The following is a 15,400-nucleotide window of genomic DNA, read 5'->3' on the forward strand; positions in this document are numbered from 1 at the left end:
AAATAAAAACATACCAATAAACACATACACATACTATGTTGCTATTTCCTACTCTTAAATTTTTTCCTGATTATATGTATGAAATATTTCACTATTTCAGTATTGTCAAGATACTTTAATTTTAAATATTTTAACATTTTTGAGATAGTATGAGAATTATTAGTTCATGATTTATGGAGAATTGGTAGAGACTGGGGATGAGGAAATTGCTAATTAACAGTAACTTAAATTTTAAATTGAAATTTAAGAAACACCAGTTTTAAATGGAAATTTAAAGTGACTTAAAATTTCTCAGATAAATGGGATGCAAAAGGGGAGGAAGCCATAGGCTAGAATACACCAAATCCTCAATCTAAAACTTCTAACACTGTAAAGCTAAACAATGGCTAACTTTTCATTTTTGTTTTCTGTGTAAAAGCTGTACCAATAATACAGTTCTCTCTCTTTTGCTCTCTGAAACATGAGAACTTTTCCTTCATATTCTAAAACTTTGCTATGAATTAATTTGGTGCATCTTCTGTCAGTCACTGTGCTGGGCATCCTATGGGCCCTTTGTTCATACCAGGGAGATTCATGTCCACCTATCTTCTCCATTTTCTTCTTTCTAGGATGCCTAATAGTCTAAATTGGTTCTCTATGTCCCCTTTTCCTTTGTATGATTTTGTTTTCTAATTTTCTGGAAAGTTTCTCCCACTTTAGTTCTTTGCTTTTTTATTTCAGCAACAATATTTATAATATGTAATCTTGTACTGGCTGTGTCTTTCTAATACCCTCTGGGTTTCATGAATATAACCCCTTCTACAATCTAATTAGGAATTATAAATTTAAGAGCGTTTGGCTGGAACATGTCCCAGGGCTGGTTTACTATTCAATTCAGATTCTCTCCCACATGTTGTTGACACCTCAGGTGCATGACGACTCTGGGTTCTACAACTGAAGCTAAGAAAGCAGACTGTGCTGCTGGGTCTGGGTTCTTCTCCTTTTACAAAAACATAACTATTCTCCCATGAAGTCTCTTCTCTGAGTGGAAATTTTAAGTGGGGCAGGACAGAGCAGGGTCAGTAGGCTGGCAGGCTTTTAGTGTGTGGTTGGAAAACCAACTATCAGGCTGCTAGCTCCCTAGATGCCAGCATTAGACAAGCCTCTAGGGTTCTACCAACTACATCTGAAGCCAATACACCAACATTTAACGAACTAATTACCATGTTATCTAATCTAGTAGTGGCAGCTTTAATATCTGGAAACAAGGGAACAAAGCTTCCAAAGTTCTGGGTTGAAATCTGGTATGTTCTAGGCTATGGTTTCTTCTCCTCTTCCATTTTGCTCCCATCTTCCCTTGTTTTGTTGCTCTGAGTCCACAGTGTCTCTGGGTTCCATCAGGCGACTGTCTCCCACTGTTTCTAGACTATTTCCCTGTCTCTCCTCCTTTATATATTTTAGCCTTGTTTCTATCCTGTTATTCCCAGAAAATTTCAATTAAATGTGAAGGCAGAATGAAGATATTTTCAGAAATGTAAGGGCCCAAGTTTCTTGGTACATACTTTCCTTAAGGAAGTTACAAGAGAGAAAAAGACAAGGAATGCAAGGAACAGTGAATTCAGCCTAAAAGAGCAGCCAAGGAAGAGCCAAGAGGCCAGTTACCAGTCACTGGGGCTGGAGGAAGAGTATGTGATTAAGATAAATGGTTTAAGAAAAAAGAAAGGAAATAAGGAATTTCAGAAAAATTAACATCCAAGAAATATCTAATAATTGGATTAAAATTTAAATTATTTTAGGTGACACAGTATGGAAGATTTATTTGATCCTGATGTTTGGAACACTGGCTGTTGGCCTAGAACCCTAAAGAAAAGGAAATGTAATCCTAGCACTGGAGTAACTTTGCTTAGTAGTAAATATTACAGAGGCATACTAATATATGTGGTTCAAGGCTTCCACCTTCAAAGAAAGCATGGAGGACTTGGTTATGGTCACAGGATAGTATATAACTAACTAATCATGATAGAGGGTAAGTTTTACAATAACTCAGAATAATTCAGTCCAAAAGTTATTAGGTGGGACAGGCAATGTAGACCTCTACACTAAGGGGTGGGTTAAGTTGTACTATCTGAAAGTTGATAAAACCAGAGACAAAAATATATATTTTTTGAAAATGGAGTTAACAGAAGAATAACTTGGTGCCTCTGGGGAACAGGATGGGGTGAGAACACACAGGAGACAGGATTTCATCATCATGAGCTCTTTCTGCATCTGTGCTGTCCAATCTGGTAGCCCCTACCCACATTCATTTCCAGGGCATTTGTAATGTAGCAAGTCCTATCAGGGATTTGCTGTCTTCCAAACATCAAAGACTTTGTATGAAAAACATAATTTAAAATATCTCAACCAGTTTTTATACTGTTTACATGCTGCAATGATATTCTGTATACTGGCTCAATAAAATATCTTATTAAAATTAATTTCACTGCTTTTTAAATATGGGTCCTAGAAAATTCTAACATGTGTTTCTCACATTAGAGTACAATGCTGAACCTAATATTATTTGATTTATATACATGTATGACCTTAATGAAAATGGCACCACCACTAGTAACAACATTAAGATAAACTAAAAAACTAACTTTAGCCCATACCACCTATGAATTGCTACAAAATTGTAAGATCCAGATCAGTGACACCTGTGTAAGTGCTGTAGTAACTGCAAGGTTCTTGGGCTAATTCAGTGCTGAGGCTATGGTGTAGCCTCAAAATATGTTCTTTAGATACTTCCAAACTCATTCTATGAGGCCAGCATCACTCTAATGCCAAAATAAGGCAAAGACACCACGAAAAAAGAAAATTACAGACCAATATCCCTGACGAACATAGATGTAAAAATCATCAACAAAATATTAGCAAACTGAATTCAAAATACATCAAAAAGATCATACTTCATGATCAAGTGGGATTTGTTCTAGGGATGCAAGGATGGTACAATGTTCAAATATCCATCAACATCATCCACCACATCAACAAAAAGGACAAAAATCACATGAGCATCTCCATAGATGCTGAACAAGCATTTGACAAAGATTCAACATCCATTCACGATAAAAACTCTCAATAAAATGGGTATAGAGGGCAAATAACTCAACATAATAAAGGCCATACACGACAAATCCACAGCCAACATCATCATACTTAACAGCAAGAAGCTGAAAGCTTTTCCTTTAAGACAAGAACAAGACAAGGATGCCCACTCTCCCCACTTTTATTCAACATAGTTCTGGAGGTATAGGCCACAGCAATCAGACAACACAAAGGAATAAAGGTATCCAGATTGGTAAGGAAGAAGTTAAACTCTCACTGTGTGCAGATGACATGACAAGAGACTGTACATAGAAAACCCTAAAGAATTCACCCCAAAACTACCAGAACTAATAACTGAATTCAACAAAGTTGCAAGATACAAAATTAATATACAGAAATCTGTTGCATCCCTATACATTAACAATGAACTAGCAGAAAGACAAATCAGGAAAACAATCCCATTCACAACTGTACCAAAAAGAATAAAACACCTACGAATAAACTTAACCAAGGAAGTGAAAGACCTATACCCTGAAAACTACAAGACACTCATGAAAGAAATTAAAGAAGACACCAGTAAATGGAAATACATCCCGTGCTCATGGATATGAAAAATTAATACTGTCAAAATGGCCATCCTGCCTAACACAATCTACAGATTGAATGCAATCCCTATCAAAATACCAACAGCATTCTTCAGAGAACTAGAACAAATAGTTCTAAAATTCATGTGGAACCACAGAAGACCCCGAAAAGTCAAATAAATCCTGAGAAGGAAGAATAAAGCTGGGGAGACTAAACTCCCCAACTTCAAGCTCTACTACAAAGCCACAGTAATCAAGACAATTTGGTACTGGCACAGGAACAGACCCACAGATCAATGGAATAGACTAGAGAGCCCAGATATAAACACACACATATATGGCCAATTAATATATGATAAAGAAGCCAAGGACATGCAATGGAGAAACAACAGCCTCTTCAATAACTGGTGTTGGCAAAACTGGACAGCTACATGTACGAGAATGAAACTGGATTATTGTCTAACTCCATACACAAAAGTAAACTCAAAATGGATCAAAGACCTGAATGTAAGTTATGAAACCATAAAACTCTTAGAAGAAAACATAGGCAAAAATCTCTTGAATATTAATATGAGCAACTTTATCATGAACATATCTCCTTGAGCAAGGGAAACAAAAGCAAAAATGAACAGAAGTGGGGCTACATCGAACTAAAAAGCTTCTGTACAGCAAAGGATACTATAAGTATCCTACAGTATGTAGGCATCCTACAGTATGGGGGAATATATTCATAAATCACATATTTGATAAGGGGTAAAACATACCACTCAAAAAGCAAATAACCCAATTAAAAAATGGGCAGAGGATATGAACAGACACTTCTCCAAAGAAATTCAGATGGCCAAAAGGCACATGAAGAGATGCTCCGTATCACTAATTATCACAGAAATGCAAATTAAAAAATTAAAACCACAATGAGATATAACCTCACTGCAGTTAGGATGGCCAACATCCAAAAGACAAGGAACAACAAATGCTGGTGAGGATGTGGAGAAAGGGGAACCCTCCAACACTGTTGGTGGGAATGTAAATTAGTTCAACCATTGTGGAAAGCAGTATGGAGGTTCCTCAAAAAACTAAAAAGAGAAAGTACCAAATGATTTCACTCATTATTGGAGTATAACAAGGTAAAAGTGAAGGAACAAAACAACAGCAGACTCACAGACTCCAAGAAGGGACTAGTGGGAAGGGTGGGAAGGGAGGGAGGGAGAAGGGGATTAAGGAGCACTATGATTAGCATACATAATGTAGGTGGGTTAGACAAGCAATGACACTATAGCATCTTACTAGACTGATGGACAGTGACTGCCATGGGGTATGTGGGGGGGATTTGATAACATGGGTGAATGTTTTAACCACAATGTTGCTCATGTGAAACCTTCATAAGACTGTATACCATTATACCTTAATAAAAAAAAATTTTTTTTAATATGTGTTCTTTAGTCTATAACTGCTTGGCAGGTATTTCCTTACTGGTTTCCTGAAAAGCTGGAAAAATGTTCCCCATACTTAATAGAACACTTGTTTAAAAATTATGGCAAGCCTACGTAAAAACAGAGGGACTAATAAAATGAACTCCTATTTCAAGCTTTAGTAATTATAATATTTTTGTCCAATCCCCAATCAATTTTTTTCCTCCTACAGTATTTTAGAGCCCGGACATCATGTTATTTAACCAATAAATAGCTCAGTACATTTCTAACTATATATGTATTTTAATGTAAGTACCATAATTTTGTTATACACAAAATGAGTAATTCCTTAATATATCTAATAACCATGTGATAAACTTCCCCAATATTTTCAGTTATCATTTTAAAGATTCAAATCTGGATCCAAACAAAGTCTACACACTGCATTTGACTTTTACCTTCCAATCACTGTTATTCTATAACAAACAGTTTAACTTTCTCTCTATCCTTCTTTTGTCATTGATTTATTAACAAAACCAGTCATTTGTCCTGTTCAGTATCCTATTCTGACATCTGGATTTGGCTGATTGCCACTGGGAGGTGGCATTATATAACTAGTTTCTTAAATTCCCCTTATTTTCTGTACATTTGTAGTTAAACTGAGCCCTTTTTGACTTTGTGAGATAATTAAGCTCTAATGCCTTAAGGCATCTACTAAATGAGATGGATTAACCTCCACCTATATACTTAGACTGTTACCAGCTCTGTACTCTCCTAGGGAAAACAGTCTCAGTTTCCTGCAGTGCTGAATTCTTCCTCAGAACTCCAGCTGGGAGATGACATGGAACTTCCCTGATTCAGGTTACTTCCTGAAGTATCACATAACAGCCAATATCTGATCGATTAGTGGGTTCAGGCATATCAACCTGATCTTGCCATTAAGTCTTCCCATAAACTTTTTACCTAATCATTTGAATATCCACTAATTATCAGTGCTAGAAGTATTCTTTTATTATGGTGGCAAAATTATGATGTGACTTTAGCATGCCTCTTCTACTCTATTCTTCTGTAATAGAAGTTTCTGAAGAAGAACTTCTATAAAGAATGTCTTTTAGGATTTGGTTACCCTGAAAGGCAGTTCATATAAGAACGAACACATGTCTTTTCTATAAAAATACATCAATTTTTACAGTAATTGTTTGGTGCCCTCACAACTGTCAACCATGACCAGTAGGGAACTTCTCTGCATCATTTTTGAACTCATGATTTGTAAAAATTATGTGTTTAAATCCATTGCAGCTGTTCTTTCTGATGCTAAATTGTCCCAACACTCTTTCAATGGTCAGCGTAATAGTTTCTATGTACATAATAAACAGACATCATTCACATGCCACAAGGTCCCTAACATATTGATGAGTATTGTATTCTTACAATCTCATTTTATTTCAGTAGTCTCCTCCCTAATCAAAAGGCAACTATTCCAAGACACCTTTTCCCTGTACACCACACCATTAATGGACTTAGAACATGAAGAACTTTATCTCATAATTATTTGCAACATAGGACTGGGGCGAGGGGCATAACGTGGCTTTTGTCCACTTCCCCAACCACATCTTGGGACCATCTCCCTTTTCCCACCATGCTTTAGACACAGAAGCATCTTTTCTGTTCCTCAAACATGCCACACTTGTTGTTTTCTCAGAGCTTTCATACCTATTTTCCCTCTGACTCAAACCAATCCGTCTACGGTTGGCTTCTTCTCATGCTTCAGTTCTTTGCTAAAATGTATCTTTCCCGACAACGAATATATTTTCTGCATTATTTTATATTACTTCATGTTTTTTCTTCCACAGAATTTAACATTCTCTATGTCATATGCAGAAAAATATTTGTTTTTGAGTTGTCCTTCTACACAGGACTGTGAGTGCCATGGTAGCAAGAACCAGTGCACTTTTATTCACTGAGCAACAAGCAGCATAAAATCAGCATTCAAACAGTGACTGAACAGATGCGGGCTGTGTGGACAGATAGGACATGGACTGCCAAGTTCAAACACCACAGTCTCAAGAAAGTCTTGAAGGGTCCATGAGACTCTTATTCAAGCAGAGTCTATACTTAAAAAACCTTTTGAAGAAATGTACAAGAAACCCCAGTACCATGGATCCCTTCTGTGGGATGCTTTTACTAATATCTAATCTAAAAAGGACAGTTTTCTTACCACTGAATTAGGCTGCAGATAGCTTTCTTTCTTTTTTTATGTGCTATCTATATGGTATTTGATTTTACAACCAAACTATATAGGCTATTTTTAAATAAGTACTGTACAAATGGTTTTACATATTCTAACTTAGTAAGTTGCTGATCCTATGAAGCGAAATACAGTGTATGTGAACATTAAGATTTAAATGGCTTTTCTATTGTTTGACTTAACACCAACTTTTAACATAACAACAAACCATTAACACTTCCAAATAATTAGGAAAAATCATTTAGAAAACTGGAGTATCCTAGCAGAACATAATGTCTTATTTTCATCCATCACTAAGTTAAAAAAAAACCCAAACCAAAAAACAACCTACTTCTGGCTCAAGAGGGAAATGAGAAATAAACTCATGCTGTTTCTGAAATATGATGAGCCAAGAGCTTCGATAAACTAACCAGTGATAACTCTCAGGTCATAAGAGACGCACCTATTTTGCCGTGTGGTTTCTCTTCTCGCTCTTTTAGGAGGAACTGGACAACCTATCATTTCAGCCTTTGCTGGGTGACGAAGAGAGTCGTTACACTTACGTGTGGGAGTCATACCTGTAAAGACAGAAAACGCAGAAATTAACTTTTAAAAGACTGGGATTATTACTGAGAAAAGCAAACAAATTCATAGGAAAAGAATCAGTAATTAATATTGAGAAAGCTTCTTACTCCTGCTGCTGAGAAAACAGTCACAGCCACTCTTCCAAGGACAGAGGTCAAGAGTACCTGCATTTAAGTTCGGGAGCATCTCATTCTTCCTTCTTGCACTTGAACTCTCTCTAAACATTTCTTCTCAAGCACAGAAAGCAGAAGTAACAAAGAGCAAGCACACACCTAGTTTTTGTTCTATTAGTTTCAGATTTTTCTCTTGTTCATCAAGTTCTTGTTTCTTCTTCTTCATATCAGGGGTGTGAAGGTACTGGGACTGACGGCTGAGGTCCTCAATCACAGTGTTCAGCTTGGCCACAGCAGTGCGGTACTGCTGAAGAAGATCTGCAAATAAACCAGACATTTTATTAAAACTACAATATCATTATCAAATCAGTTTTACAAAAGAAGAATCAGCAATCCTGGATATTGTGTTATAGTAGCATGTGGGAACTACTTTTAAAGCCACAAAATGTAAACACAAGAAATAAAAAAGCATGGTTTAGGCCCCAGCATTAAGACTGGTGCTTAATTTTTTTCAACTGCTTGACTTTAAGAAATTTATTTCTGTGCCAGCAAAGAGTTTTTCTATATAAAAGTGCTCTGTGAATGGGATCTCTCCCTCAGTCAATGCTTATATCCTGTTTGATATTCAGTTTTCAACTTAATTCCACATAGATAAATTTAGTAGGGGGAGGGAGAGGCAAATACATTAAATACAGTACTGTTAGAAAATCACTGCTTCCAACAGACATGTACTTATCTTTCAAAATAACGCACTCAATAAAATAATTTTCATAAAACAACTTACCTTAAATTACTGTGTCTAAATATGTATTATATTATCCAAGTTTATCCAAGGCTACTTATTGCCTGTCTGTATGACTTAAACACACTAAATATTAAATACAGTGACCATACTCTAGTCCAGGTGTCAGCAAACTACAGTCCATGGGCCAAGAATGCCTTATACAGTTATAAATGGTTCCATTCTAATATAAAAACCTTCACAATACCCTTGATTTTGTGTCTTGGCTCACAAAGCCTAAGATATTTATTATCTGGTCCTATAAGACTCCAGTCAGACACAAAGATGACTGATATTCATAGGAATGGACATAAAAACACCCAAACATTTAACAATACAGTAGTTTACATATAAAAAACTGTGGAAGAAATTATTTGTTAAGAGTCAGGGTATGTTAGATAATAAAAAACAAACCTAATGTCAAGAACAGTATTTGAAAAATTACCCATTCTAGGAATGTATGTGTAGAGTTGAGCAAACACATGTACATCTGTGTATGCTTATGAATATGTTCATACACTAAATACAAATTCTATGTGACACACACAGAGTGATACAAGGTCTTTTGTTTCCTTAATTCTTTATGACTTATTGGGAACTGTTTAAGGCATCTAGTAAAAAGGCTGTTTTTCTAGTGCGATAGTACTTCTAACTTCATAATAAAGTAATGCTTCCTTACATAGTAAAGCATTTTCATGTTTACATGTAAAGCATTTCAAATACACTTACTATGTATTTGAATGAGATACAAAATTATGTCAGACCCATATGTCAGTGATGCTGCTCTTCTTCAGGAGACAATACAAAAAACTTGAGGTCATTAGGTGTTTACATTCTATTTCTTAATATAAATATGTTAGTTACAAGGTTCCTTTACCTTTTAAATACTCAAGAAACTAGTGTATTTCAAATGCTTTAATAGAATATGACTTTGTTATTTGTAAACAGAAAGATGGATTAAATATTTCCCATTAATGCAACACTAATAGTAGTTCATATTTTATGCACAAGATGGACAGCAGTAGCTTAATGTCTTATCAATCTCCAATTTTTTGTACATGAAGTGTAACTATTTACCGTGGTGTCTATAAGTCTTCTGTAACTTATTAACAGAATTTTGCCAAAGAGAAAAATTCAAGATTCATATTTAATTTTTGTCTCTAAATGATTTTAGAGCTTTTATATTGTATGTCACCTGAAAATTTCAATTACCTGGAGAAACAAACAAACTGATGAAGCTTTATTGTGAAAACAGCAAAAACACTTTTAAAAATCAGTTCTTACAAAGGGAAGAAAGCTCGGTTTACAATGCATTAATTTCTGTATGATACATATTAAGATACAGATTGTTTCAATGTATCTAGAGGAATGACCACTAAGCAAAGCCATTAAAAACAGAACAGAAAGCACATCTGAAGGGCTGTTATTCACCAAGTATTTAAGGTTGCTTAGAGGCAGAAGGAACTTTTTCACCACTGGAAGATTTAAGCAGTTAGAATGGTAGATAGCACTAAATTATTATTTAGGTCTTAAAATTTTGTGTTCTCCATGATTCTGAGAACTTTATTGGCAAAAAAAAAAAAAGATCAGCACTTAGGACTGGGAAAAAAATTATATGAAAAAATATGCTAGTACTCCTGCTTTGATTTGTTCCAAAATAATCCACATGGGCAGAGGAAGAGGAGACAAGTTGTAAGAGGGGAGGGTTATAAATGAAGTAAGAGTGGCCAGGTGATAGGTCCAAGGGAGTTCATTATACTGCTCTATTTTTCTCCATAATAAAACGAATATTCTTGCCCTGAAAACAAGAACACTTAAATAACCTCAAACACTACCTTCTAAAAACATTAGAATGGTTTTACTTAAAACAAAAAAAACCCCAATAAATGGAAAATAGTAACTGAGAGATTAGATATTAGAATAAATTAAGCATGATATAATAAAGCATAAATGATGTCCAAGATGACCAGACATATAATACATGTTTGGGATATATGAACATAATATAATAAAAATGTTAGAGTGTGATGATGTCATGATTATAAACAATATATTGATTATTTATGGTTATTTTTAAATGATTTTCCTTTCTTCTGTTGCTACTAACAACTCTTCTTTCTTCTGTCCATACCTTGGCTTCTACAATGTCTGTAATTACTTTAATACTAAAAAAGAAAGTATTTCTAGTTATAAGATTTCTACAGAAAACTTGGGATAATACAGAAAAGAAGGGAGGTTGAGAAAAAAACAGTAGGTCTGCCACCTCACTTCTTTTCTTTGCCTTTCATCCCACAAGTCTGCAGGTTTAATTTTTAGCGTGATATTCCTATTTACCTTTTCTAACTACTTTCCATTTAATGCTATAATAGGCCTTTCCCTATTTCCCTATAGATTCAAGCATTTAACATCAATAATGTTTAATGTTTTGCTTGAAAAACAAGGCTGTAATATTCATTTGAATAAAAAGTCTTGTATGTCTGTAGAATTGTTTATTTAGGAGTGTTTCCTTCGAAGATCAATTACTGGGAAAAAGAACATGAATATTAAAAACAATTAGTAAGTTTTTCTGAGTATAAAATGACACACACTCCTCAAGGAGGCAGATCTGGAAAAATACTTAGAAAAGGATAACGAAGAAAATTAACTCCATTATGTAATTCGGAAGTAAAGAAAACAATTTTCTTTCTACTCTTTTGCCTCACTGCAAATGAATACATATACTGTTCTGGATTTGAGAAAGTCACCTAACCTTTTTGAGCCTCAACTTCATCTGGAGAACAAGAACAGCAGTAAATGAAGTGACAAGCTAAACAGTGTCTGATAAGTAAGCCTTGAAATATTAACTATTATTATTCCATTGAAAATTGCTTATTCATGTCATCCACCCATTGGTATTAATCTTTGTTTTCTTGATTTTTAAAGGCTGTTTTCAATAGTAAGGCTATAATGCCATAGGTCTACCATATGTTGCAATTTCTTCCCCAGTTTGTCATTTGTCTTTCAATTTTCTTCATGGTACTTTAAAATTTTATGCAAACTTTAAAATAATTAACTCTAAAATATATTTTCTTACTTCTTCCTCTACTTCTATGTCAAAAAACTCTTCTAATTTTAGTTAGGGTGAAAAGGGAAAGTTCTCTCTGAAGGCTGACGTTAGCATATAAAACTGGAAAGAAAAGCAGCAAGCCATCCATGCATCTGGGGCAAAATCATTCTAGGTAAAGGGAACATTAAAATAAACTCTTCCTTTTAATATTAGGCTCTCTTATTTCTATTTAACTGTTCCAAGAACTTCCTCAACATAGCTAAGGAGTGGTAATAATATATTAGTTTTCTTTTCCTAGGGAACAGGTTTATTATTACAGCAGTTTCATAAGATCACCTGAGTATTACCATGTTTATCTATATTCTGGAACAATAAATATTTAAAATTTTAAATTCATTTATATAAAACCTACAGGATGGAATTAACTTTTTGAACACTTTCTTAGGTAATGGTCTACATACATTTTCTGCCTTATTTAAATCAATTGTTTACTTGCAATTTTCTACAATTTAGTCCATTTTATTTGGAGATATTAAAAGTAGTTATAATAATATAGAAATCTAAGAAATACATACATCTCAATATATCCTCTGAGCCAATACTCTTTTTGTATGTCCACTATTTGTTACTTTGAGAGAAATTAAAGAATAAGTTTTTTTTTATAGTTATATTAATGTTGCAAAATGTATCCTAGGTAAATTTAGGTTTTTTAATAATTTGTAGTCTCATTGCAGCTGAGTAACAATTTGAGCAACTGAAATTATGACCAATTTTTGTAATTCAGTCTAAAAATATATAAGGTACTGGTATTACAACTTAAGTAGAAATTCCTTATTTTTTGAATAATGACCTGTCATGGAATAGTGGGTTCTCCTAACAGTGTTACTATCTCTGTATTAACTCTTTAAGAATTTTGATTTTGTAATTTATTGTATCAAATTTATTAACTTTTGGACCTCTAGTATATAATAAATACATCTTTCATCAAAAATTAATTTATCTTTGTCCTTTTAGTGCCCTTTGCCTTAGTTAAGCTTTAGTATTAATACTGTTACTGGTAATTTTTTCTATTTAATGTTTACATTACATTTTTGTTAATTCTACTTTATAATTTGTTTAGAAGGGGATTTCTTGTAAAGAACACAAAGCATTATGGAGAGACACTGCCTTTAGATAGATTCCTGTTCTATAGTTCACTGACCATGTTATGCTGCATGTGTTGTTTAAATTTCCCCAAGTATATTTCACTCACTTTATCTAACTTTACTGTACTTCCTGACACACATTAAGCCCTTAATAAATGACAGCTATTTTTATATATCCTGGGACTAGATTTTTAAAATCTAAGTGTCTTTGCTTTTTAATGGAAGAACTTCATGTATTTACATGTTATTCAAGATCTTATTACTAATCATACTATTTTATAACATGTGAATATTCATTTTTTTTTACGCTTTTATTTGCTCTGATGTCAAATACCATAATGCAAAACCTTGTGTAAGCAAAATTATTTAGAAGACGAATACTCTGCCATTAATTGTGCTAGTTTAATTTTCTTGGTGGTAGTCTAATTCCCAAATTGCTTTTTCTCTGCAAACAATCCCATGATACACAAGAAGGTTCCTCAATGCTGTCTGTTCTCCCTGGTCCTTACTATGGCTGGCTGGCTGATTCAGGAGGGAATCTCTCTCATGAGCAGTAGGATCTGAGTTACGTTAAAGGATGAACCCCAAGGTGAAGGTACGTGGAGCTCAAGGCTGAATGTCCCAGAGTGACCCTTGTTTTGTCTTGGCTGTTTCTAGTCTCTGCCGAATATGAGATTTCTTCCAATCCATTCCTACTTTGTTTTAAGTGGTGAGGGCCGGTTGCTATTGCTTACAACCAAAAGTACTTTGTACATACCAGCAATCATTTGATTCTCTAAACTGTTTGTCTAATACTTGATTCTGATTTAATTTTTAGTCTGTATGTGGGTATATCTTGAAGATATTTATCAAGAAAGTTAAGTGTTATATTTTTGAAATTCCTGCATTATCTGTTAGCCTTTACATATCTGACAACCCAAAAGGGCACAAAAATCTTTAATTACACTCTTTTCCTCCCAAAGAGCTACAGATTATGCCTGTTATACTGACATTCAGAAGCCTACCCAAGTAAACTGGAAATTCTATCAATGACATCTGTGCATTGCTTTTTAATGGCAATTCTATTTGGTTTGGGAACCACTGCCATAAACAACAGTGCTAGAGAGACGAGAATTGAGGGTTTTTAACAGTGATTCACTGCCATTGACCAAGCTGTTTTTTCTGATTTCTTACCAGTTTGTTTAAATGTTCACTTGTCTGAAGACTTCTGCATGCATTCAATGCCATAATAAACAGAAGTATAAGCCTTTGTAGTATATATCATTTAAATTTTCTGTATATTATGATATTTCTACATCCTAAAAAACTCTTCTGGCTGAGAGAGACTGCCACTCATTGGGCTACCCAGTTCTCAGAGTTAGCAAAGGGCCCAGCATGTCCCTGACAGGCAAACTAACCAACCCAGAGCCCAAATCCTCTATCTAGCCTGTGCACGCCACGAAGCAACATTCCTCCACCTAAATCATTTCAGGATCAGGTGCTAGCTAATTAGCTAGAGTCCACACCTGCAGCCCAAAGCCCACTGAAATCATTCCAATGGGTCAGTCCTAAGCTGTTCACTCCATCATGACATGCCTTTGCCACAGAAACCACAAAAGGGCCCTGGCTTAAGCCTCTTTTGCTCCCACTCTTTGCCTCCTGACTGCCCTGGAACTCCTCCATGTAGCCCTAGGTGGTGTGCTGAGCCTCCTCTCTCTCTAGGACCTGGGAATAGGGTACATTTTGTTTTCCTGGAGCCTCTCATGTGACTCTTCTTACACCTGACTGACCATCTCATAAAAAAACACAAAACAACCTTCTTCCCATCATCTTTCCAAACTACCTCTTTAAACACTGCTGGGGGCTGACGAACTGGACACTATCCAAGCTCCTCAAGAGTAAAGAAATAAGCTGTGGTATACTTACACAATAGAATACTATCCTGCAATTAAAATGAAGTACAACTACATACATGGTGTTGAATGAACAAAGCCAGACACACAGAAGTATGCGTTGCATAATTCCATTGACATAAGTTACAATAATGGACAAAACTAATCTACGCTGTTTTTTTTTTTTCTTGAGAGGGTATCTCTCATATTTATTGATCAAATGGTTGTTAACAACAATAAAATTCTGTATAGGGGACTCAATGCACAATCATTAATCAACCCCAAGCCTAATTCTCAACAGTCTCCAATCTTCTGAAGCATAACGAACAAGTTCTTACATGGTGAACAAGTTCATACATAGTGAATAAGTTCTTACATGGTGAACAGCGCAAGGGCAGTCATATCACAGAAACTTTCGGTTTTGATTACGCATCATGAACTATAAACAATCAAGTCAGGTATGATTATTCATTTGATTTTTATACTTGTTTTATATGTGAATCCCACATTTCTCCCTTATTTAATAAAATGCTGAAGTGATAGGTAGATGCAAGATAAAGGTAGAAAACA

The 15,400-nt window shown here is 34.9% G+C and overlaps 1 protein-coding gene across 2 annotated transcripts in view; it reads right to left on the reverse strand.

The window, feature by feature from the left end:
• SMCHD1 (structural maintenance of chromosomes flexible hinge domain containing 1) overlaps positions 1–15,400 on the reverse strand; it is a 187,871-nt gene that overhangs the window by 3,262 nt on the left and 169,209 nt on the right. For both annotated transcript variants that reach the window (XM_057504069.1, XM_036905842.2), the window contains 2 exons: positions 8,147–8,305; positions 7,753–7,867 (listed from right to left, as the gene is read on the reverse strand). In XM_057504069.1, the coding sequence (XP_057360052.1) occupies positions 7,753–7,867; positions 8,147–8,305 (274 nt within the window). The remainder of the gene's footprint in view (positions 1–7,752; positions 7,868–8,146; positions 8,306–15,400) is intronic.

The sequence above is a fragment of the Manis pentadactyla genome, chromosome 6 (assembly GCF_030020395.1).
Source record: "Manis pentadactyla isolate mManPen7 chromosome 6, mManPen7.hap1, whole genome shotgun sequence".
Taxonomy (NCBI): domain Eukaryota; kingdom Metazoa; phylum Chordata; class Mammalia; order Pholidota; family Manidae; genus Manis; species Manis pentadactyla.